Raw genomic sequence first — 26791 nt, forward strand, 5'->3', positions numbered from 1 at the left:
GTCCTCATCTGAGAAGACAGAAGTGGCAGAGCCCATCTGTGACAGACCGACCACATCCCCCATTCCCTGCCCCCTTGAGCCGTTGTGGGGGTAGGAGGTAGAGATATTGGGAGCAGTGAGCTGGGCCCGGGAAGAAAGGAGGGCTGGGGGAGGGAGATCTTAAAGTGCTGGTTGTAATTTTCTCATCAACCTACTCCCTTTTTGCTTTTATTCTGTTCTGTTTCTTGTAGAATAAACTTTCATGCTTTCCTTTCTAAGTTGAGTACTGGAGTCTGTTTTGCCCGGAACTGTAATTGGCAGCGAGCCCTCCCTGCCCTTGTCTTAATCCACAACAATCTTGCTTATCTTTTTCCTCCATTTTGCTGGGGCCTCCGCCATCCTAACGAGGGTGGGGGTGAATGGGGGCACCGAGTGAGAGACTGTTGTGGTGCTGCTGTGCTAGCTGGGCCAAACCACGACAATGGCAAGAGTCAGGTAAATCACCCTCCTGTGCCAAAAGGAAACTTGTCCTGACTGATGGGGTTGCTTTGCCACGCAGCTCTGGCATAAAACAGTCTATATGTGAAGATGTCCAGCAAGGCCTGGAGAAATGCAGGTTCCCTGTTCAGGCCACTGCCCTCAATGATTAAGATGGCTTTCTACCAGACAAGTGGATTAAGGCCACAGCATTGAGGCATGCAGAGGGTAATTTCTTTCACCAGCTCCCAGCTCTGCAGCCTTCTGCTACCTTTACAGTTGCAGCCTTTGTACTCTTCTTTCTCCTTGGGAGCTGCCTAACCTCAGCTGTGTGGAGGAGAGCTGATGTCAGCACTGACTTCACCCCAAACTCCTCCATGCCCACATCTGCTTGTGGTGAGCTGAACTTTAGGCCCATAAGTAACACAGTGATCGTTACTCAGCAGAATGCCTTCTGCGAGAAAAGATAGTATGTCTGATCTTGCCATTCCTGAAGGCAGACAGTGCAGCTTCTGAGGAGATGCAGGTTTTAAATCCCAAAAGGATACTGTGCCAAGTACTGTTGGTCTAAAGAGGTACAGCCTTACTGCTGTATGGTGCAGCTGCCTTCGCAGTTGCAGAGGATCTGATGAGTGAGCCCTGTTAGAACATAGCTCTGGGCATTTATAACCACAAGATGCAAACTCATGTTTGGCAGCTTTCCTTTGTGAGGTTACATGGTTTCCCTGCCAGATGTCCCTGCTCAGGTGTCCACCTTGCTCCTCTTGGCTTATCTAAAAGCTGCACGCACCAAAGTCGAGCTTACAGATACCGCTGTGGGAGCTGGCTGAAAAGCAGAAGCTAATATTGCCATGCTTTGTGAACCAACCTAAAGCCACAGTGGCATCTTTAATCACTGCTGTTCTGCTCAGACTTCTGCCCTCTCACTCTCTCTCTCCACCTCAGTATGGCTTTTCAGCTACAGCATTAGAAATAATGAGGTTTAGTCCTAATTCCAAGACACTGCGCCCCATCTGCTTTGGAGAAGAATGAAGCAAGTTTTGAAGGAACTGTCCAGCTCTGTAAGAGTAAGATGAGTAGAGATGTGCATGAGAGGTAGAGACTCACATTACGTTTAAATTAATGAGACACAGACTCTGGAAATGGAACAAAGGAAAACAAAGTAACCCAGTGGTAGAAGAGATTTCTATTTCACAATTGAATTAGTATTTCTTTTCTTTCTGGATATATACCTTTCAGATAGTCAGACAAAAATAATTTTAAAGCAGTGCAATGACAAGTCCTTTTTTATCCCTTTCCCGCACTGTTTTCCTTGAAGCATCTTCCTGGGATAATATTGACATTAGTTTTTGCTTAGTCTTTTTTTTCTTTTTTTCCCCTAAAATCTAAATTGAAATGTTATCCTGTTTGCCAATAAATAGCAAAATAGCTTTTTTTCCCCCTCAAGTTGCATGAATTACTCAGGTGTGTAGATTTTATAACATGTTTACTTAATCGTTGTTGCTGAAATTCTTGCAAGGTATTTTTAAGAGGCTGCTTGGTTACTCTACTGATGATAAAATCACTTTTGTTTAAGGAGATATGTCGAAGTTTTCTTAAATTGGGTTTGATTTCTGAATCTATAGAGCTTAAGCAGTAGCAGAGAAACTGGAGCCTGAGTTATAGAATTGCTCTGTAGACTAATTGCAGGAGGAGCCCTTGGGTAGATGGAGAAGCTAGGTGCGTAGCTGTGGGTAGTGTATTTCAAGAGAAGTGTCATATTGGCATTTCTTACCTCTAGAAGTAATACCTTCATCCTTTCAGATGCCATTACCATTTCCCTATGGATTATGTGGTGACAGGGTACACAAGGAGCCCTGTATTAGTCTGAAGTCATGATCAGTGTCTTTAATCTTGACAAGGGTTGGAAATCCATTCTCCTCCTCAGTGGTTAGAGCATTCCAGCTAACACTGTAACCTGAGGATCATTGTATTTTGGTTTGAGCCTGGTAACGTTATCAGGCTCTCCTCCCTTTTTTTTGGAAAAGATTTGTAATCTTAGCTTTCATCAGACCACACAAGTCAAAAGGCTGACCCCCTCCTACGCTTGTCAGCAGTCAGCTTATTCAGGACAGAGCTGTGGTGAGAGTGGAGGAGGCATGTTTTTAGCCCACACTTGTAGATCAGTGTCATGGGGGGCCAGCAACACCATGCTGTTTGGCAGTGAGGGCTCATTGTGTGCCTGTCCCCTGTGGTCCCACAGGCAGGGCTTGAGGCTTCTGTTCACAGTGAATGGAGGAGGGGAGTGGAGTGCTTGGCGTCCTTCAGCTCTGAATGCTTTCATTAAGTCCTTGGTGAGAATGCTTTCCAATGGAGTCCTGTGGCATCTTCCACTATCCGAATTATTTGGGATTTTGTGAGGATGCAGAGGATGCATGGGTTCCTTCCCACCGTTACAGGCTGGGAAGGCTGTGACAGCCTGGGGCTGCACAGCATAAGTGCTTCTCAACAAACTCAATAGTCCTGAACTGAAATGATGCTTACTTTTTGAGCTTGGGATGTACTTTTTAAAAAAGGGCCAAAAGAAGAGGTTATTAGTTGTACTCCAAAGCTCCCCCAATGCCACAAATCTGACTGTAAAGGTATATATTGAAACAGAGCATTTACCAGCCTACAGAAGTGTTTTGGTAACTCTTAGACAATGTTGCTCGCTCCTTGCTGTTGGCATTCAGAAGCATCAGTGTTCCCAGAGTGCTGACCAAGGCCAACAGAATCATATTCTAGTCTGTATTAACTTCCATGATTCATGAAACTTTGTGCTATACCCATATCACCAGATACCTGGTAGCCAAGGGACCCATCAGCCTCTGGACACAAGCCAGTACCTTCCCTCAGAGCAGCCTTTCATCGTGCAGCTATGTCAGCTTCAGTCAGTGCTGCTGTGGTAGGTGCTGTCTGGATCATCTTTCAAGGGAGCAGCCAAAAGGCAGGTCCTCTGGCATCTGCAAAAGCCACAATGAGTGGAGCTGTAGCTCACTTCTCAGATAAAGCCACACTCAGCAACCCAACAGCGTCCATCCTGAGCACAGCTTCTTACCTTCCCACACATCTTCCTGCACTCACTAGCCTCTCAGACCCTATCTGTCACCTACCCTTGGCACAAGTTATCGAATCCTATGCAATCTCTGCCTTAGCAGATGCAGACAGAGTCCGCTGAGTTAGAGCTGAAACATACAGATTAGTTTATAGCTTGTGTAGAAAGTCACACGCAGATACAGTTTAGTGAAATTCAGCAGGCATGTTTGCAGCAGACTTAAGAGAAAAAGGCTGTGTGTTACCAGCTTGTCATAACACACATTCTACCACTTGAGCTCTGTTGGCATAGTTAAACAGTGCAACTGCCCCAGGGCTGGAGAATGAGCTTTGTCTGGTGAAAAAGTGTCCCATGCTCTGCAGTTTATCCTCACGCTGTGTGTGACAGTTGTGGCAGAGTAATTCTGTTCTGGCTGAGAGTTGGTACATTCTTGTTACTTTCAGGAGCTTTTTCAGAGTCTTTTCTTCTTCCTCACCTTTGCATACCCCAAATATTTATATCATAGACTCATACAGTGGTAGGGGTTGGAAGGGACCTTTAGAGATCATCCAGTCGAACGCCCCTGCAGAAGCAGGTTCACCTAGATCAGGTCGCATAGGAACATGTCCAGCTGGGTCTTAAAGACCTCCAAGGAAGGAGACTCCACAACCCCTCTGGGCAGCCTGTGCCAGTGCTCCGTCATCCTCACAGTGAAGTAGTTTTTTCTTATATTTAAGTGGAACTTTTTGTGTTCCAGCTTCTTCCTTACCCCTTGTCCTGTTGCTAGCCACCACAGAAAAAAAGGGATGTCCCAACCTCCTGACACCCACCATTTAGATATTTGTAAATGTTAATAAGATCTCCTCTCAGTCTCCTCTTTTCTAGACCAAACAGCCCCTTTCCTGCAGGTTGGTTTCTGCAGCCTTTCCTCATATGAAAGATGTTCCAGTCCCCTGATCATCTTGGTGGCCCTGCACTGGACTCTCTCCAGAAGTTCTCTGTCCCTCTTGAGCTGAGGAGCCCAGAAATGGATACAAGACTCCAGATGAGGCCTCACCAGGGCAGAGTAGAGGGGGAGCAGAACCTCCCTTGACCTGCTGGCCACACTCTTCTTGATGCATCCCAGGATACCATTGGCCTTCTTGGCCACAAGGGTACATTGCTGGCTCATGTTTAGTTTATTATCAATCAGGACTCCCAGGTCTCTCTCTGCAGAGCTGCTCTTCAGCAGTTCGACTCCCAGCCTGTACTGGTGCATGGGGTTGTTCCTTCCCAGATGCAGGACTCTGCACTTGTCCTTGTTGAACCTCATGAGGTTCCTCTCTGCCCAACTCTCAAGCCAGTCGAGATCCCGCTGATCTTCTGGGGAATCAGCCAGTCCTCCCAGTTTGATGTCATCAGGGAACTTGCTGAGGGTACACTCTGTGCCCTCATCCAGATTGTTGATGAAGATGTTGAACAAGACTGGCCCCAGAACTGATCCCTGTGGAACTCCACTGGCCACAGGCCTCCAACTCAATTCTGTACCATTGATCACGCTAGCCAAACATAAGCTGGTCTTGCAACTAGAGTAGAAACCTGCAAATAGCTTTGCTCCTGAAATTGTTCCCAGCTGAAAAGCTGAGCTGTGCTCCTGCTTCCTGCCCTAAGTGGAGTAAATGTTCTTTCATTCTAATGCTCTTAGATTTCATTGGCTGCATGGCTGGGGGCACTCAGCACTCTCTAAGATAAAGATTTTCAGTTGTGTGGTGAGTTTGTGTTTGTTTACATAACTGTAATATTTTTGTACAAGCATAAATATTGTATCAATATATCTAATCTTTATTGTACATGAGAAATGTGTAGAGTATGGGGGCATCAGAAGTGGTAAAGTTCTAGAGAAACAAGTGTATTTAAATATACAAATTTCATTTTCCAGAAAAGTCTTTCATATGTTACATTTCATTTTAGGGGTTCACAGGCAATAACTACAAGTGATGGGTTTGCTTAATTTCTTTTATGCACACGGAATATTAGACAATTTGATAATTAGATCATTAATAAGCTCTTAATATAACTCTGCTAATCGAAACAGATATAATTACAAAACTATATCTGGTAACCATCTGGTATTACATCAAACCTGAGGAGTTTTCACAAGCAAATGTAACCCACCTAGAGAAAATGTAAAACTGTTAGAAATAAAATTTCAGTGGGTTGCACTGGGATTTTTCTTTTCTCAGTTCACATTATTAGTAAAAACACAGACAAGTACTAATAAAAATAATGAATAATGTGATGCAGATCTGGAGTAGTAGGTATGGTATAAATTAACCTGAAGCTGGGATTACTGCACAGAGTGAGGCAGGATGTCGTGGCTGAGGGGCAGAAGGGTCAAAGGGTATCTGCTGGGTTTGGGAACTGTGCACCTGTTAAGCCTGGTAAGCTTGAGGCTGGACTGCAAAAGGCTGTGCAAACCATGGTAGGGAGAATGGGCATTGTATTGCAGACAGGAGAGGAACAGGATGGCCATACTTTTGCCTCTAAGGAAAAAATGGGGATTTCCAAGAGACTGAGTCGTTGAAATATAGTTTGATCTTGGACATGATGGGAATTTGAAGAATCCTGAGACAGGAGCAAGCAGAACAGCCCTTTTGTGAGTGAGTGTCTTGAGATGAGAAGGGGATGGTAAATGATAACAGGCCAAATGTTACTGCAGGAGAAAGATTTAGCAGATTTGAAGTGAAAGTATGAAAGCCTGTATGGCTAGACAGCAGGGGACATTAGCTGCCTGTAGAGCAAGTGGCTGTCAGCACCTGGTGTATGTCTGCTATTTAAAGCAGCAGTCTGCTGCAGGCCTGGTGTGTGCCAAGAAGGATGCTTCAGACAGGTGCTGTCACACTTCAGAGCTGCTTACAGATGCTCTTATGCAACTTCTGTCCACCTGAAGCATAGCAGAAAGTCTTTTTTCTGATCCTATCAGTAGATCTTTAAATTATTTATATAATCAATTAGTTGGGGAAAAAAAAGGGTTCTTTCATAGATCACTGCCTTGTTTTCTCCCCATCCTTCATGTCCCTGTCCTGTCCTGTTTGTGGCTGTGTTCCCCACCCCTGCAATTCACACCATCAGCTTCAAGTATTCCATCTTCTCAAGGGTTGTACAGTGATCTGGAACTGTTCTTCACAATCTTAAATAACCCTCCAACTTTCACAGTGCCTTCTTTCTGGAATCCTGAGTGCATTCACATGAAGGAAATGGCTCCTAAAGATGGCATATAACAGCTCGCAGATACTGACGGGAGTGTTCTTTGGTTCAGTTGGAATGAAAAGCTGGTGGAAATACCCAGTCAATACTGGTGTGGGATGTGACTGCTGCTGAGTGATAAGAGCAGGTCTGTATGAAGCATGAAATGCTCCACGTGTACAAAGACTGAGAACCAGTGCAGAGGGGAGACTCAATCCTATTTCCAAATTACATCTGTTTAACAATGTTCTCTATCTAATGCAAAATGAAAAGACAGAGAAGAAGCAAATACATTTCATGTTTTTCATGTGCATCTGACTGTGAATGTTCATGGATGAGACTTCATTATTACTACAAAGTGGCTGTTGCCATTGTCATACACTTTCCCAGAGGTTAGGTGCAAAATGATTTTTCTGTTTCCCAGATGGCACACAGATAAGCTCCATTTGATTTAAATAAAGGGGACAAGATTTTACTTGCAATTTTGTGAAAAATAAGATTGAATTGCCTGTTTTTTTCATATACAAGGACATGAAAGTCAGTCAACTCAACATGTGAATTTCAAATGTCTTTATTAAACTGTAGTAAAACTCTTCAGGTTTTAACTGACCATAATTAATGCTATACTAAGGCTTACAATGCTCTAGAGTCAATCTATGTCCTTGACCTTCCTAAGTCCTCTCCAGTCAAGTTGAGAAGTGTGGAAATCTGACAGTTGCAGAAAAGAAACCAGAGCAGAGAGCCTGAAGGAGTGTTCCTTGAAGAGAGCATATCCAAGATGAATGAAAGGTAGCTCTGCTGAACAAGACTGGAACCTCAGTGTGAAGTGGAGAAATTGGTAAAATGGTTTCTGAAAGCTGAGTGAATGAAAAAACACCTTCTCAAACCCCAAAAGGAAGATGAGACGTGCAAAGGCAAATCTCTTTACTCCTTGTAAAAGCCACTAATTGATATTTTTTTCCTTTCCTTCCCCTCCAAAACAGTAGTCTTTCCTGCAATTTAAAGCTACTGACATATAAACATAAGAGTGAGCATGCAGAAATGGTTTAAAAAAACCAGGATACAAACGTAAGCTGAAGACAGAAATTTGTTTTATTCTCTGACACGTGTCAATTGTAGATCTGCTGAAGCTGAACAGAATTCATATAAAATGTTATCTATTCTTTTTATAATACTAAATTATGAAATAAACCCAACAGTTTTTCTGATGATTGTTTGCCTAAAATAAAAGGAGTAGGATTCTTATTTGAAAAGGAGATACAAGAGGTTTCAGCTTGCTACAAACCCTTCTATAAATGAGCAGAGCACTGAGTATGTAGGTGTCACAGATACTGTCGTGACCTTCACACTTGTGATGTTTAGTTACCATTCTTCAGGTATAACAGCTGTTTGAGCAATCACTGGTTACAGTGTCAATAGTAGCTCAGTGCTACAGTGCTACTGTAATGCTTTTCACACAGGAAAAGCCAGCTAAACTTTGAAAATTTGGAGGTGTGTCAGAGAAGTAATTGCTACTATAACCTGGTTACTCAAAGAGGTTCAAATGATCTGTTGATTTGATATTTGTCAAACCTTGGAATAATGGGGAAATTTGAAAGGATCAAAGCAAAACTAATGTTATTCTAGTATTTTAACAGGCCTGGCCCATGTAATCTTAGGTCAGTTATGCTTCATGCTTATCCCAGATGGGTTTGAAAGGATGGGTAAGATGATATCAACAATAAAGAGTGATGTCTTTGCAAATGGTTATCAGAAGGATTTTATGAAAAAATATGCCACTATGGTGAGGAGTGAGGCAAAACACTTGGTTGACAAAGCTAACAGTTTATAAACTCTTGAAAGCATGTAATTATAACAATATTGGGTCAAATTTGTATCTAGCCCCCCAGCTTGACTGAAGAGGCAGTAATAGCAACTGAGTTCTGTGGGGTGACTGGCAACTTGATAAAAAATGCATCTGTGACACATCTGGGTTGCATGTGTGACATGAGACTGCTCATAGCAATGCTGTAGAATAGTAGTAGGGGGTCAAGGTGAATAATCAGTTGAACACAAGCTCATAGTGTGCTCTGGTGGCTAAGAAAGCAAATGCAATCCTACAACATTCAGGCAGCAAAATAGAAAGCAAGGAAAGAGGAGAGAATGGAGTTGGTGCTTTTTCCAGCACAAATGATGAGGTTTCTGAAACTCTGGGTTTGTTTCTATTCTTTGTGTTATAAAAAGGGTGCTGGCAAGTTCTGTCCCCTTGGCAACAGGTGAGTTTGTCTACCAGATAGCTGTTGAAGAAGCTCCTCTCCAGGACACCCTATGCATTCTGTGGCCACAGATTCAGTCTGGACTGCAGAGCTCTAGATGACCATGTAGCAGAGCTCATTGGGCAAGGCTTGGATGTATATTTAGATTTTCCTGCTGCTTACTTCATCTTTTCTTCCCAACCCAATTAAAAATCTGGCTTCCATCTGGCTATCAAATGCTAACGCAAACACCTATGTGCCAGATGTGTACAGCTCTAAGTCCAACAGTGCTGATCTGTCATGAAAGCCATAAGCCAATCCATAAAGCAATTAGAAAACAAAACAAAACAAAAATATTGACTGTAAGACAGCAAGCCCTTTCATGGCCTTTTTGAAAGTGAAGGCTCAAGTCAGTAGCAGAAAGCAGTTGTTCAGGTTTGAAGGGACAAAAGTGGCAACAGTTAAAGATATGATATGATGATAACACTGCAGAGGTGTTTTTACTGTAGTTGATAGGACAATCTCTTTACAAGGGCTTGCTGAAAACAAACTGTAATGTAAAAAGCCTCTTATTCCACTATGCTTTCCTCATGACCTCTGCCTCTCCTTTTGCTCAAGTTCTCTACTTAACGCTCTCCAGTTCAGAATTGCCTCTTCTCTCTCCAACAGGTAGTAATGGTGCTTATGTGAGGGAATGTTCTTGGTGGGGAAAGAAGAGTTTAAGAAGGACAAGGGAAGATTGTTCTCTTTTACTAGCAAAGGAAGTGAAATAGTTTCATTTTCTCAACTAGGACTAGTAATGAATGGCTTTTGTGAAGGAGGTATGTTGAGTGTGAGGGAAGTCTTCTGTGACCAAGCAGGTAAGGCATAGTAGTCTTGCCCAGAGAAGGTGTCAGGTACATAGCAATAGAACAAGGGAGGCCACCTCACTAGCCCCTTGGTCTTGCTTATGTGCAACTTTGACTTTTACTTACCACAACGCTGCTTGTGCTTGTGGAAATCCTGCCACTGTAGACAATTCAGATGATTCAGTCTTTACTTAGCAAAGGTAACTGATTTTTATCCAAGGGCTTCCAGCTCAGTTTGATGGTACAGTGCTGCTGATTTATAGTCATAGTGTGTATCCTGTCATGCTTATTTGAGGAAAAACTCCCATTGACTTCAGTTTATTTGAACATAATTTTGCCTTAACAGAAGTGGTGCCATTGTAACAGTGAGGAGCTGTTTTTCAACTTTTGGGGCTCTGGAATGCTGGAAACAGCAAATCTCTGAAATGGAACTTAGAAAATGATAGGATATATTTAGGTTAGGTTGCAGAGTTGCTTGGAAAATAGCCCAAGTGCCTCTGGAAAGTAAATTCACAAGTATAATCTCTTTATTGGGCTGGAAAGTACACCCTTAAGAAAAAAAGAACAGAAAAGATTTCCACTGCCCCCTCCCCACCCACCCCCAGTAAACAGAGACCAACCATGGACTAACAGAATTGTGTTTAGGGAAGAGATGTTTTCACAATCATGGAAAAACATGTGTTTTTTATCAGAGTTAAGGCTTCTCTCCTACTAATGTTTCCTAATTAGTTCTTTTACTCCCTGCCTGTGGAGAGAGAGAGTCTGGACAGTACGCTTCGTCCTATGCAGAACTTTGATCATTGTTTTCCCCTAGTTCTCCCCTCACCTTACATGATGGATCACATACTAGCATTCATTGCTACCTGGAGCCTTTCAGACACAAAAGATCTAGAGTCTTCTGTGAGCATACTGAAATGGAAGTTGACCTCTGTGATTTAGTTAGTATTTACTTTGTTGCTTTTCCCTTAAGAGCAATGAATAATATTGATGTTGAAGAATGCAATTTGGTAGGAAAGTCTTGAGATGCGTAGTATAGTTTTCTCTGAGGTAATGACACAGGGTTACAGTGTCTAACTCTGGTAGGCTATAGCTGAACAAGACAAATGCGTTTGTGCACAAAATCTTAGAGAGTATGTCCTACATTAGTGTCTGACTGCTGTACATTTAGAAAGAAATAGTATGTGTATGAGGTGTTCATGTATGAATCTATAATCAACTAGGTTCTATGTAATATCTAAAAGTGCACATTGCTCATTCTATTTCTTGCCCACCTTTCTGTCTACCAGTTGAGCTCTGCCTCTTTTTGTCAAAGTCTCCTTGTGAGCTTTGTGCAAATCTATGTGTGAAACTGACTGTGGTTCATGCTAAAATTGGTTGTTTGCTTTCTCTGTTGAGGAAGGCAGAGACCAAGGTGGGTTGCAGGAAGGAAAGGATTATTCTTTTTGTAGTCTGCTTTATTCATGAAGGTTAAAATTCATGGAGTTTAAAATATCATGAAAATTAAACCACGAGGTACAGATTTACAAAGGGAGGTGCATGAATAGTAGTACTATTCCTCCTCCTCCTCCATGAGGTCGAGAATGCATTTACCCTGGTACAGCTGTCTATGTACTTCAGTGTTACTTGTAGTGCCTGGTTACACAGAAACACAAAATCTCAAGGGCTGGAAGGGACCTCGAAAGATCATCTAGTCCAACCCCCTTGCCAGAGCAAGGCCACCAAGAGTAGGTCACACAAGAACTCATCCAGGTGGGTTTTGAATGTCCCCAGAGAAGGAGACTCCACAACCCATCTGGGCAGCCTGTTCCTGTGCCCCATCACCCTCACAGTTAAGAAATTCTTCCTTGTATTTCTTTCTTACCAGCTTAGGTACATTTTCACTGAGTAAAGCACTGTCTATGATGGGTCTATATAAAGCCAAACTTCCTTCCTTCTATCTTTTTACATGTGGGTTTTTAGTTCAGGACCAAAGATGAGGGATTAATTACTAACTGGTTACAGTAGAGAAGATGAACAGGTAAATATAGCTGGAATTGTTGCTTACTTGAGCTTGAAAACTCACAGGTAACATTAAAAGGCTCCTTGCAACAAAACTCAGTGTGCACTCTGTTTAGTTCACTACTTGCCTTGTGCATTTATGCTATGGTCTGTGTGGTGACTGATCTCTTGAAGTTTTCAGACCTCTTACAGGCCTTCATTTGTTTATTATAGGAATAGGAGTTTACAGTAATGCTGTTTATACTAAAAATGGGTGAACCATTACAGCAATAAGAGAATCCATCATGAACCTTTGCCCTGAACTCAAACCAAATGTTTTTGTGTCTTAAGTTCTGTTTCAGTTTTCAGTGTCACAGTACTTTGTTCTGTCAGGACTGGAAATGAGTGCCAATATATAAATGGTATTTCCAGTGTCAACCTCAGATTTCACAAGCAAACCTGCTATAATGCCAGAGGATGTGGAGTTTCTTAGACTTCACCAGTTTTGGTAGTAGGTATAACCTTTCCAACTCCTGCTGGTTAGTGCAAGGAGCTCAAAGTGCTTGTCTAGTGAGGCTTGCCCATCACTATTTCATATAGGACAAGATACTGTCATATGCCTATGGGACAAGGTCCTGTTTATTGAAGTACTAAGTATTCCTAGGGGAATGTGTACAGGTTGCTTGCAGATTAAATACTGAAACAGAGTGCCATGTAGCTGTATTTCTCTGCTTTTTAAGTGGGGGCGTATTGACTGTGTAGCTTTGGCCTTCTTCCTGCTAAATGTGTTGCAAGCCTGTCAACCGATTCTTTTGTGAAATCGTAGTGAAGCTGCCCAATGCAGAACTGGAAAGCAAACTCTCTTTTAGGCTCTATCAGCTTTGTTTTGAGAACAAAATTTGACTAGTGTATTTCTGGAACCTGAGTTTCTCGAAATTTATTTGCTGTCCTGTAGGCTTTTCTGTTTCATATTTCAGACTTGGATCCAGTGTTGAGCTATCCATCTAGTAGAGTCTGACAGATTAGTAAGGCCAGTCCTGGAAGTAATCAATCCAAGTTGTGGCTATTTTCCTCTTTTCTGCTCCTGAGGAGGAACAGACTCCCTCCCTCCGTCCCTCTCTCCCTCCCTCTCTCTCTCTGTTTGTTGTTGTGTTGGAGAATGATCTGATATTTGTTTTAACACTGAGATGAAGATGAATTCACTGCTGTCCAGCACTGTTTAAAGTTGATGTGCTGCTTGAATATTTATATCATGCTGACATTTGCTTACTTTTGAGAAGGCTTTATTTCCTTGGAATATTTATAATAGTATCCAGGAATTTCCATGTTGAGCTGCTGGTGGATCTGGATGTTATGTATAATTACCTGGGTTCAAGCCCAGTTGCCTGAAAGAAGTTAACTTTCAGAGAACAACAACTAGCTCTGTGGTACTAGCAAGCTGTAGGAAGAGAGGGCAAGGATTTTTCCTGGACTGATTCAGTGCAGCCTGGAAAGAAGACCCACACCTCACTTAAGCTTATAGGTAGCTTTGTCTAGCTCATTATGGGAAGAGAGTCCTTTCCCTGCATACCTGGCATCATGGATGGGGTACAATTTCTGATGTGATTTCTTGACCTAGTTATAATCTGGGATGGAAAATAAGATTTGACGTCTTCTGCATTCTGTTTTTTCCCCTCCTGTTTTTCCACCAGTCCCTTTCCCAAAGGTTAAGGGGGGAGGGCTGGTGCAGAATCCAGTTCCTGCCTTCCTGATGCACTTTGATGCTCTCACCCACTGTGTGCGTAGAATAGAAATGACCAGCTTGAGGCTTGATCAGATCTCAAACTCCTGTTGTTTCCCATCAGCTTATATGACTCTCTTGGGTTTCTGGGGCTAGAACTGCTCTTTTGCTACTGTGCATAAAGAGACACCATGATTTATGAATCAATTAATCACTGCATGCTGAGGAACTGTTCACGGTAGTTAAACATTGAAAATAAAATGCTTGAGTATATAATAAAGACGGGTCATAATGAATATGACTCTGTACCAGTGAATTCTCTCCCTCCCTATATTATACCCCCTGCCTATTCTTTCCCAGCACAGCCAAACTGGCAAGGCATGAAATCTGTCTATCTTGCATGACATGGGGTTCATCAAATTACCTGGCAAGGGTGGTGACTATTTGTGTGGCTTTGATCCTACCCTGCACCTTTCCAATCTGATCTCTGCTACTGAAGTTGATAAAGCCACAAAGATGAAGAGAAAAAAGATTCTGATACTACCAATTGTAAACCTTTTTTTAGTAGTTATAAGAAAATCCACCCATAAGTGTCCAAAACTTAAGGAAGGAATGGTGAGATATGCCCTATGTGGTCTGTAAAACCACAAAAATGTGATGTGAAATTGCCAAGAAATATTTCCATCATGTAACTGTCGTCGTTTGCTCTGTGCAACACACACATCATTGATGTAGGTGTCTGACACTGCATGAAACTGTAAGACCGAGACAAGTTTGGTGATAAGCCCCAGCCTTTCAGTGTATTGAAGCACTTTTAAGTTTAGGCCAACACTGAGTGACTGTGGTCAGATCAGGGTGGCATATTGCTCTGTGGAGAGCAGCACTGACATTCAAAGATCCACTCATGAGGTAAGGATTTGAGGCAAGAGGTTTTAAACCTGATCACGTGGTTTTGTAACAAGACTATGTTTTCCAAGCAGAAAATTATTCTTTACAAGTTATTGACCCTATACTTGTGCTATTTTCTAAATACGATTATTTTACATTATCAGCAGATACCCACAGTAGTGGGTATATTTCATTAGTAGTATATTTCAGTAGTAGTATATTTCATTAACAGAAAAATTTTGTTTGAGGTTTTTTTTCTTCCTGGCTGAAGATATTCTTGCTAAAGGAAATGCTGAAAAGCTCTTGAAAACTTCATAAAATAGTCATCTGTTTTGAATTCTGAAAAGGATTTTGGGAGAGTGATGGGACTTTTGGGTTTTTACTTTTCTTTACAGGCACGGTATGAAATTTTACATTTTTGTTGCCAGAGTATTTCCTCGATTTTCTGAGTACCAAAAGCTGGCATTCATGAGTAGATGGATTTGTGAGCCTTGCTACAAGCCCATTGGTTTGATTGGAGTTTATCTTGATCTCAGCTGTGTAACTAAGACTAGATTTCATTCAAACCAGAAATTAGGTGCAGTGGTGAAGCAGGTTAATTCATTCTATCTGCTATGCATTGAAGCTTGCAGTGGAATTATAATATTTGCCACTTATCAGTAAAGATTCTTTTCTTTCAACCCAGTCTAGTTTCTCATTTTTGTTCAGCTCTGCTGCTGGCGTATGTTGACTATATGTAATGGTCTTTGTTTGCATTCTAAGCTTATCTTATAAATGGCCTTTTGAAATGCACAATCATCAGTAATAATGTTTCACTCTGGTAACCATAGTTAAACATTTCTCTTCTGTCTCCCCCTCTCCCTTCTCTGTTTGATTTTTAGGATCCAGGTTTCTCTTTAGTGATTCATGACAAGCTCCAAGTTCCCAACACCATTCGTAAGGCATGGAATGAGAAGGACAATAGATGTGATGTTTGTGCCACACACTTGAACCAATTGAAGCAAGAGGCCATTCAGATGGTACTGACCTCAGAGCAAGCTGCCAACTCAGAACATTATGATGCCTCTCCAGGATCTCCCCCACCTCTCTCCAATGTCCCCACGCTAGTGAGTCCTCGACACATGGGCAGCCTGCAACCCAGGGACTGGGCATACATGCCTGCTCCTTATGCTACATCTAATTATACAGGCTTTGTTGCCAACAAGCACAGTGGAAAACCCAACAGTCTAGGAATTGTGAGTGGGGTGGAGAAGAAAAATGGCTCTCCTGGACACCAAGCCAAAGCCGGCTTTCAAATGGACACCAGCCCCAGCAATGGTAACGTTCTCAACTCTGTGGCCATTCAGGCTCATCAGTACCTTGATGGCACCTGGTCTTTGTCAAGAACGAATGGCATCACTCTATATCCCTACCAAGTAAGTACTTTAAAAGAACAAAACATGTTTGTTTTTTCCCCATAGAAGCTTGCATGGGCAGGCCAACACTGCTTGCATAGATAGAAGTTGATAGAAGTAGAGCCATTCCTAAAGTAAGCACCAGAACAAGGAGTGTTATAAATTCCTATTTACCTGATAGGAGACCGAGTTGAGGAAGACACAGATTGCAACCAGTATTAGAAAAACTTCTATTAATTCAGCTGTTTTTAATGATAGAACTAAGCTGTTGTTTTCAATAGTAGAGAACCATTCATACATGTATATAAGAAAATGCATATGCAATTATGCAATTATTCCCTAACACAGTTCTCACTTGCCCTTGCTCATAATACTTGGTTGTAACAACAGCTGGGAGCCAACAACTCTTGTTTACTCACAAGTGGCGAAAGGGCACCAGTGTGCTAGTGACTTCTGAGTTGATATTCAGGAAGAACCCAGGAAGTCTTTTGGTTCATTGGATGCACATATGATCCTATAGTCTTTTCTACATATAGCAGGCACGACCTTTGTTGATGTATTCTGAACTACATAAATTCTAAATGACAATAGCATATGCTGGTGGTCTTCTGCAGATTCAACTGATTCTTGATATTTCAGTTTTTATCAGTTCTCATGGATTCAAGAGGTCCAGTAGTCTCCAGAGCTTAGCAGTTCCGGGGAGGTTTTCATGTACTTCTTGGCACGTTCTTTTCCTTTGCTTTGACCTGCCATCTTCTGGTACACCACATCAATAGTTACTTGTAGAACCCATCCACACCAGCTGGCACAGAAAGGCCTTTTATGACAGGAGGTAGGGTTTCTGACACACTTAGCTGCAGGTGGATTTTCAGTGTGCCCAAGCACTAATGTCACAGATTGTGACACAAGCCTATTCTTTCTGAGCTCTCCCAGCCATCCCTATTGGATTGTTTAGGTACATAAACGTCTTTGGAAGTCAGTCTTTCTACTGAGTTATGAACAGATTTCAAGATAGATCCCTAAATTAATATTTAACATTTATCAGTATGAGTAACTTTTTCCAAGCCAGAAAAAAGTGATGTTATTCATAAGCACTGAGATATTGTCATGCACCAAAGACAACTTGGTAAAACCAGAAGCAAACTACAGTTATTTTATCTGGAAAATATGTGACTTTATGGTTTTGTGGATTTATGCTCTATTGAACCTCTAATCACATTTGAGCAGGTCAGTATGTGATTGTAGTTTGAACTAAGAAAAAAAAAATCTGATCTAAGAAAAAAGCCCAAACAAAGCACACACATTAAGAGAACAGAAAAATCATTCTTTGTATTAGGAAAATCATTTCATCTAAAATCATCTTTTAGGTTCAACTTCTATGACAATATATTTTTTTCTTCTTAAAAATGTTCACAATTTCTAGATGGTTCATTTTGTCTTAAAAATATTTGTTAAGGAGAATCTAATATTCAGAAGTTTACAGGCTGATCCTGTAGTTTGACTCCAGTCAGATGAAGGACCGTTCCCTACTATTTTCTTCTCACTCAAAGGGATTTCAATCCTTCCCTGCTTAGAGAAAACTCGTTTAAATGGGTGAGGTTTTACCTGAGAAAGGCTGTAATTTTTTGTGCAGCTGGTGATGTGAATTGCAGGATACCACAGTGTTAAGTATGTTTTTGTTGCTTACCAGTTATATAACAACACTTCTAAAGAAAAAGAAACCTTTGGGCCTGGAGTAGGAGCCAAATGAAATGATAGCTTCTCTTAATTCTTATAGAGAATATGATCCAAAATGGAATTTGTAACATTTTTAATAGTTTATCCAAAGCTGCTAAAGTATCAAAACCACCATATTAAAGAATATTATTAAAGAATAAGATAGATTTGAGTCCTTAGCAGTTCAGACTGATTAAGGGTTTGCTTTGAAAGAGAAAGAAGTTGAAAATAATTACTGTATTAAGCTGGTTATACTGAACACGTTTTTTTATGGATTAAAAGCACTCCATTATTTAGAAGTAGTTGTTCCTCTTTAGAAAGAGTACCCTCCTTTAATCTGAATGAATCACATGGTTGTTGCATGTTGGTGTGCCTCTAAACCAAATCATGGTATTAACTGAATTGTGGCGTGAGCGGCAGAAAATAAAATGGTGGACATTTCCTCAGTCCTTTAGTCACCTTCTCAGATCTGTATAAGAATCTTTTCATGTCTTTAGTAGATTATTTCAAAAGGTAAACTAAAAAAAGCTTAGGTCAACGTGTTCCGTAGATTTGAGTGAACCGAAGAACTGGAAAGACATTGTGGCCATTGACAAGTGAAGGATGGGTAACAGAAGGCATGCCTGTTGATATGGGTGAGCATCTCCTGCTCTAGACCTTGAGGCTGTGAAGTGTAAATTTGGTAAGGAAAAAGATTGTGAACTTAATTCAAGTAAAAAGTGTTCCTTTCTCCCCTGCACTTGAAAAGACTCTTTTGACCAAAAGTTTGGAAAATGAGATCTTAAACTACTGACAGCCTTTTGGCCCCAGGCGTAATGATCTCAAGCCTATTCAGGGAGTTATCAAAGACTTTGTTTGTGTACAATTGATGAAAGCCTATAGTACATGCTTTCTGTTTCCTCTTTATGTATAATATATGTTTAGAAGAACACTGTTCTCTGAGAAAGCACCAGCTTGTTCTGGAGTTTTGCAGCAATGAATGATTTGTTTGGAGTTTACTTAGGTCACAACTGTCTCATAACACATCAGTTCTTTCAGGCACAGGCATTTGCAAAGAAGCTGGTAATGATTAGAGTTGGGCATAAGATGGAGAGTTCAGATATAGAGACAATGCCTGTGTGTGGGGTACTCCTATCCAGAATTTTGATTCCAAGCTTGTTTTTCAAGTCTCTGCTCTCTAGTTTATTTCTCTTCCACTTGCTGCTGGTTCTGTTACTTCTTAAAGTTTTCCACAGGATAAAGCTAAAATGTTAATGATTGCTACACCAGTGCCAGGATAATTTAAGTAGCTTCTAAAGCATAAGCATATAATGCAAGGTACAGTAGTCAAGTTACTTGCTCCATCTGTAGACTAACAAGTGTCTGTTATATTACTCTCTGCTTCCCAAAGTCAAAGCATCTTAGCAATAAAATAAAAAGGGAGTTTGTATATTGTCTCTTCGAGTACTATGTTCTTATATGACCACACACAATTCAGTGAGGTACCTAATGCAGGAGGTATTGTACCTTTGTGCAATTACGCTTTGATCCAGATTTTTTTTTGATTACTTGTGTTTCAGTGGCAATTCAGTCACTGAATGCATGAGATCTGCATTTGAGCGTGACACCTCCCTGAACATAGTATCACAGAATCACAGAATGGTCAGGGTTGGTCCAACCCCCTGTTAGAGCAGGTCCACCTAGATCAGGTCACACAGAAACGTGTCCAGATGGGTTTTGAAAAACCTCTAGAGAAGGAGATTTCACACCCTCCCTGGGCAGCCTGTGCCAGGGCTCCCACACATGAACAATAAAGAAGTTTTTCCTTAAGTTTAATTTGAACTTTTTGTGTTCCAGCTTCTGTCCATTACCCCTTGTCCTGTCACTGGACACTACAGAAAAAGTGTTGCCCCATCCTCTTGACATGCACCTTTTAAATACTTTTAAAGTATTAATAAGGTCCTCCCTCAGTCTCCTTCAGGCTGAACAATCCCAGTTCCCACAGCCTTTCCTCGTAAGAAAGATGCTCCAGTCCCTGATTGTGTTAGTGTCCCTGTGCTGGACTGTCTCTAGAAGTTCCCAAAGTATAAAGTTTTGTGTCTGTTAGTGCAAGCTCATGGATGATGATGCTGAAAAAATGTGTGCAAACTCTCCACTGGTGTTTTGGTTTTTTTTTTCTATTCTGTGACCTGAACTCTGTAGTGGGACTGTGGACTCAAAGTGCAGTAATTTTACTTCCAAAGATTGTTTGAGTGCACTAAGAAACAGATTGTCAAACAAATTCATTGACACTGAGATTAAATCCCTGCCTAATTCTTGAGTTGCCCTCTTCCCCCATGCATTAGTTGTTGTCTCAGAAGTAGCTTTCCTCTGACTAAAAGCCTTTTTAAACCATATCACTGATAGTTATATATGACCCTACTGAAGTAAGTGTATGTCATCAACTGACATTTTGTCATGATTGTTTGATGTTCAATTTATATAGTACAAGAGTCGACTATTTATATTTCATTCCTCCTGTTCACCCCCTCAACTAACAACCCAGTTGTATACTGATTCTCTGATATCATCAAGATGGAAGCTGAAGTCTTTGTGAACTGTAAAAGGAGTTTCTTTTTTGCTTTACTCTGGTGTGATCTGATCTCTTAAAACATTTTTATGCATGGCTTAATGACCTTAGAATCATTACTTTACCCCTTCATGATACTGGAGTGACCAAGGGAAGAAAGAGGTAAAGGGTATCCCATGGACTATAGAGAACTAAGTAGGCTTATCCTATGAGTATGAAAACCGCATGACTCAACTTGATGTAAGGAAGAAATCTGTGGACTATTAGAGGAGTAAGTTAATCCTGTAAATTAGCAAAAGCCAGAAAATCACAATTAGTGGGGATTTGGAGTCGGTTTCCTCCGCTGCTCTGTAGCTTAAGGATTTTGTCCACATTTGAGACTAGCTTCTTTTCTAAAATAATAGCTGTGCTGATTGTTTGCATCACTGAGCAAAAGTATAAACTGAGGTGTTTGAACAGTGAGAAAAATGATGTAGAGATAGGATAGAGAGGGAAAAGATGAACTGATACTTTGACACAAAATTGTGTGTTTCCCACACAGAATTAGAGAGAAAAATGCTCAGCTTCTGCTTGATTTCATAGTTCAAAAACTTAGAGTTAAAAGAAAGACAATTTGGAAGTGAGAAGAGGAAATATGTTTTTTGTGCAACATACAGTTCTGTGAGCCTCGTTGCCGTGGAAATAGTATTGAGGCCAAGAGCTTAGAAAAATTCATAAACGGATTATGTGTTTGTGGGCAATACAAAATTTCTTCTTTCTGACATTAGGATTTAAAAAAACCCAGAGATAAATTTCCATATAGCATAAGGCAATTGATATTGTATATTCTGTGGAGAAGGCTTCTTTTAAACATATCCAATTTATAGTTAAGGCCTAGAATTCCTGAAACTGCCACTGAAGTTTTCCAGCATAGATGTAACTGGACTGACTGGAAGGATAGTGATATACTTACTCTTAGACTCTGTCTGTCTATTCCGAATGTGGCCCTTGAGTGGCAGCTGGGGAGAGAGCCTAGATTAGAACCTGAACCTGGTGAAGGATAAACACCAGATGAATGGTACTGTGTTTTAGATAGGGGTCTGTGATAAACAGCTTACTGACAAGTGCCTTTCCAACAGTTTCAACATTGCCAGAGTTCAATGAAAATGTACACTTCAGAATTATTAGTATTTTTAAAATTTCATACTAAAAAGTGTGAAGAGTCACAGCTTCTAAAAACTCTCTTAGGTTGAATCAGTCATATGAGCAATATGTTGGTCTTCAACACTGCATAAAGATTCAGTCTTCTGGCTGATATTCCTCCTATATTTTACCATTGCTCAACATCTGGTGCATGAAGAGAGAAAACAGAAATGTATAAAAGCAGGAGTAACTCATTCTAACTGAGATGGGAGGGAGGGGATGACAAAAGAATTAGTAGCAAGGTTTTAGGAGTTTCTCTTTAGATTCCCAAGGGATGCCATTCAACAAAGGCACACATCAATGTATTGTCTACTTGACTGAGACTTTTGTTTCTCACAATGTTTTATGTAAATGGGACATAGAATTCAGATTAGGTTTAGGAAATTTGTTGTAAATATTTTTCTTTATTTTTGTTAAAACCTGTTCTAACCTTTGATTTGGGTTAGCAAAAGATTTGGGCCTTTAAATATGAAAAATTGTATTGCTGTGCAAAAAATAATTTGTCAGAGCCTTTTTCTTTGATGCTATGCTGTGCTTCTGGGAAGTAAGAAATAGCTAGTGTCTGATGTAACTCTGAAATGTGATTCCACACAGCTATCATGTAAAACCATTGTTTTCTTTTCTCAAAAGTGTTTCTGAAATGGTGTCAGAAATGGAGCATCACATTCTCTGTTGGGACAGCTCTCTTTAATTCAGTGGATTTGAGTTAAAGTGGTTGGTTGTTCAGAGCATTGCAAACTTAAGAGGTGGGTGTTGTCAGATAAAATACATTTGGAGCCAGACTCTCTTCTTTCTCACTCCATTATATCAGTGTAACACAGATAAGAATGAGATCAGCATTGGCCCCATAGGATCTGATCAGCCAGAGTACAAGAACAACTGTGGTGATGGGACTGAATAGGGTGTCTTGTGCTCCAAGTGGGCTCAACTTTGCAGAAAGATGATTGTGCAGCAGCTTTTGAATTTTTAGTGTGCCTAGCTCTATTTTATGAAGAATAAGGAAGGATTCCATCTGTATAGGGCTGAGAAAAAGCCCCTCCCAGCTAATGAAACCAACTTTTAAATGTACTAACTGCTCTGAGGAGAAATGAAATTGCGCTTCACCTTTCACTTCCACCTAACCTCTCTAGTTGGATTCAGAATTGCTCCAAAGTTTGAAGGGGAAGGGAAGGTAATGAGCTTTCATCTTCCAAGGGGTTGGTTGGTGCCCATTGCAGTTGATGTAACTTGCAAATCTCAGCAGAAGCATCTGTAGCTCTTCCTTGTGTGGGAGCACAAAGAGTCACCAGCTCTCATGTCATTAAGGCAGCTGAAGATACAGGTTTTATAAACCAAGAAAGTCTCAGGTCTGACTAGTAGATGTGAATGTCAAGTGACTAAGCTGTAACCAGTGCTAGGTAATAGTTGTATGGATGGGAGTGAAAGTAAGGTGTTTCTGTTGTGACCTGCATCTGTCATGATTTACTTCAAATTGTGTGATTTTTTTTTTTTAATTTGTGAAAGTGTGTTTATATATGTGTTTATTAAATAGCTGTCTAAATTTATACACAGGCTTTTGGTTAATGGGAGAGACAGAAGAATGAAAGATTGGAGCTATGCCTGCTGAAATAACTTCTGCTTATTTAACTTCATTGTGGCTGCATTGATCTACCATGATTGCAGCTTGATGACACTGGATAATTATAAAACACCTGTGATGTGACTTCTGCGATTTCTTTACACTTTTTACTCCACTATCTATTACTTTTCAAGAAAGTCAAGGTTTTTACTAAAAGTAGGATTTAGGACTAATTTGAAAAAAAGAATCTGTTTTAAAATGTATAGAGTGATATTTTTTCCTGTTAGAGATAGATAGCTCATAGATAGGGTTTAGTATTGCTTTTTTTTCTGATTGGTTTTAGGCTGCTGGAGCCAGGCAGTGTTGCTGGATTTAAACACAAATCATAAGCACAATCATCTCTGTTTTATTCTTCTTTGATTCTTGCAGTGCACCATAGAAGATTGAAAATAAACTCAAGAATTATTAAAGAAATTATACATCATAAGAAACCTTATTGTAATGAGATATCATCAGTTCTTAATTGATCAATCTCTCCGGTCCCTGAGTACTTCTTGTGAAATTCATTGCTAGTATGCAAGAGGTAAAAATGGATGTGACACGATTCTCAATTGTACCATACAGATATATCATAGCAGTGATCACAGACAGGACTGACAAAGAAAATATGCTCAGAAAGCCTTTTCTCTACATTTGGACCAGCTTCTATGAAGGTCATTGTGAAGTGAAGGGTCTTGGATGTTGGTAGATTTAAGTGGGGCCTAGTGGAAGATTTTGGATTTTTTTTCTTTTTTTTTTTACTTTGAAGTAATATAAACCAAGCCTAGCATTGTTTGTCCTGTTCAGCAAATAATAAATCCAGCTACTATTCAGGTGACTTAGGGGAACAGCGCAGCTAGTTGTTTCTATCCACCAGGCCTCCCTGACAAATTACAAGAGCATCAGAGAGAGGGTCATCCTAAAGCTTGTCTATTTTATTACATTTTTTTGATGTAAATGCGAAATAAATGATCAAGTTGTTTTCACATAAATAAGTGCATTGGAAAGGAAAATCTAGTTTTTGCATTACCAACTTTTAATTATTTTCTGCCTTAGTCAGTCATCACAAGGGTCTTCACCTCCATAATCCTAAATGCCTGGAAGTGCCACTTGCAGCCAGGATTTAGTAGTGATGGTGATTATCTCCTGAGTGTTTTCTTGCACTTCAGAACCTTTGTAAAGATGCTTTTAAACATTGCCAGGGATTAGCTTATCAGGTTCTATTCCTATTTATACAAAAGTAGGTAAAATGCAGACACCTGGCCTAATGATAGCCAAGGCTAGATAAAGATTTCTGGAAAGGGTCTTGAGACAGAGGTTATGTATGTGCAGGTTATGTAGGTTCTGAGATGATTCCAAGCTGAGTCATATGGATTTCTCAGCTTCATTTTTCTATTCACTGCTTAATGGCTTTAATCATTAAATATGAGTACTTGCCTCTTCTCCCTGCCCTTTTCCATGCTTTGTCTCTGAAACAGTGAGCACTGTGCAATGGGCTGTTAGTTCTGAGGCCTCTAGGCATTTTATGATATAATGAATATAAATAACAGAGCACCTTATTCTTCATACGTTCTCCAGTAAAGATGATGTCAAGTGTGACACTTCTTAGTTAGAAATGCTTTACATATACTGGAAAACAACCGATTGCTCCTCAGTATCCCATTTTATCTGCTGGAAACTTTTCTATCATTCATAAGAAAAAAAGATTTTTATTAATGCTATTGCTGATAGTATTCTTGTGGCTAATGTGAATACATTGAGTAGAAATGCCTCACTGTGATTTCTTGGAGAATCCATAGATGGTACTACAGAAAGTACCACAGAAAGCCAAAGGAATGTGGCAGTAGATACAACTCATAGAGAAAAATAATAGTTTGTGCTTAGATTATTAGAGAATATGCTCCCAAGACTTTTTAAATGCTTCACAGACACGGAGTGGGGAAAAATGAAATTCTATTAGGAAACATACAATGTAAACTTAACTGAAAGAGAGCTGGAGTGTTCACTATATAGTATTTTGCAGACTTTCAAATCCATTCCTGTAAAAGGACCCCAGATACTTTGAGCATCAAAATTGAAACTTGGCAATACATTTGAAGGAAACAAACTTTATTGTCCCATGCTTTATGTGTTAAGAAACAGATGTAGTGGAAAGTGGAAAGATACTCCTGAGACTGGTGCTATACAGTTTGTAAAGAATTGAGAAAATAAATTTTTCTTGTTAGGGCAACGTGGGCCATCTTGTCTTTTCGTATGTGGAAGTAAGATTTTTCTGTGCCTGCCTGAGAGAATCGATATCAGAGCAGATTATGAAACAGAGAAATTGTAAGAATTCAGAACGTTTTGGAAAAACTTTGGAAACAGAAGAGGTTGGCTAAAAATGTCATGCTAGTTGATTGATTTTTATCTTCAAATATTACTTGAGCTGGAATTTTTATCAGTTGCACAGTTCATACAATTTACCGTTTACAACAAGCTGTTACCGTGCCTTCTGAAAAGAAAACACTTGAACACAACAGTTTTGCTTTAGAGGGACTCTATTCAGCAAGCCAGGGATGGGAGAAAGTAAGATGAAAGCCTCGTGGGTTGTAATAAAAGCAGTTTAAGAAAGAAATAGCAAGGCCACTCTTGTGAGAAGCAATGAAAATAATGAAGTTACTGTTTACTTCCCATCAGCAGTAATGTCTGGACACTTCTCCAGAATCACAGAATCCCACAGAATCACAGAATGGTATGGGTTGGAAGGGATCTTTAGAGATCATCTAGTCCAATCCCCCTGCAGAAGCAGGTCTGCCTAGATCAGATCACATAGGAACATGTCCAGGCAGATTTTTAAATCCTCCAGAGGAGATTCCACACCTTCCCTGGGCAACCTGTGCCAGGGCTGTCTCGATCTCACAGTGAAGTCATTTTTCCTTATTTAAATAGAACTTTTTTGTGTTCCAGCTTTTTCCATTACTGCTTGTCCTGTCACTTGAGACAACAGGAAAAAGGGACACCCTAACCTCCTGACACCCACCATTTAGATATTTGTAAATATTAATGAGATTCTCCTCTTAGTCTCCTCTTCTCTAGACTGAACAGCCCCAGTTCCTGCAGCCTTTCCTCATAAGGAAGATGTTCCAGTCCCCTGATCATCTTGGTGGCCCTGCGCTGGACTCTCTCCAGAAGTTCCTTGTCTCTCTTGAGCTGAGAACCCAAAACTGCACACAGTACTCCAGATGAAGCCTCACCAGGGCAGAGTAGAGGGGGAGCAGAACCTCCCTTGACCTGCTGGCCACACTCTTCTTGATGCATCCCAGGATGCCATTGGCCTTCTTGGCCATGAGGGCACATTGCTGGCTCATGTTTAGCTTATTATCAGTCAGCACTCCCAGGTCTCTCTCTGCAGAGCTGCTCTTCAGCAGTTCGACCTCCAGCCTGTACTGGTGCATGAGGTGGTTCCTTCCCAGATGCAGGACTCGGCACTTGTCCTTGTTGAACCTCATGAGGTTCCTCCCTGCTGAGCTCTCAAGCCGGTCGAGATCCCGCTGAACGGCAGCACAGCCTTCTGGGGAATCAGCCAGTCCTCCCAGTTTGATGTCATCAGTGAACTTGCTAAGGGTACACTTTATCCCCTCATCCAGGTTTTTGATGAAGATGTTGAACAAGACTGGCCCCTGTGGAACTCCACTGGCCACAGGCTTCCAACTATTTAATCATTTAAGGTGTAAACATAGTAATTTAACTTCTGAATGTTTTGATCACCTTTGGTCTGGTTGCTTTATTTCAATGTACATGTATTTAGGTATATATACACACAAATGTATCTAATCTATCTAATTTTGTCTAGGAAAGACTTCTGTGCTATTTTCCAAAAGAAATTGTTCATAAACTTCAGGATAGATTCTGATCTGAAATAAAATTCACTCCATTAGTGCCAGAGCATCACGTTTCTGTTTTTCTTCCAGTAAC

General features: G+C 40.6%; 1 protein-coding gene across 1 annotated transcript in view; it reads left to right on the plus strand.

Moving 5' to 3' along the window:
• The window catches only part of KIF26B (kinesin family member 26B), a 301427-nt gene that overhangs the window by 81805 nt on the left and 192831 nt on the right, over positions 1–26791 (plus strand). Inside the window, exon 3 of the mRNA XM_061989833.1 lies at positions 15282–15815. Coding sequence (XP_061845817.1) covers positions 15282–15815 — 534 coding nt within the window. The remainder of the gene's footprint in view (positions 1–15281; positions 15816–26791) is intronic.

This window comes from Colius striatus, chromosome 2 (genome assembly GCF_028858725.1).
Source record: "Colius striatus isolate bColStr4 chromosome 2, bColStr4.1.hap1, whole genome shotgun sequence".
Classification (NCBI taxonomy): Eukaryota; Metazoa; Chordata; class Aves; order Coliiformes; family Coliidae; genus Colius; species Colius striatus.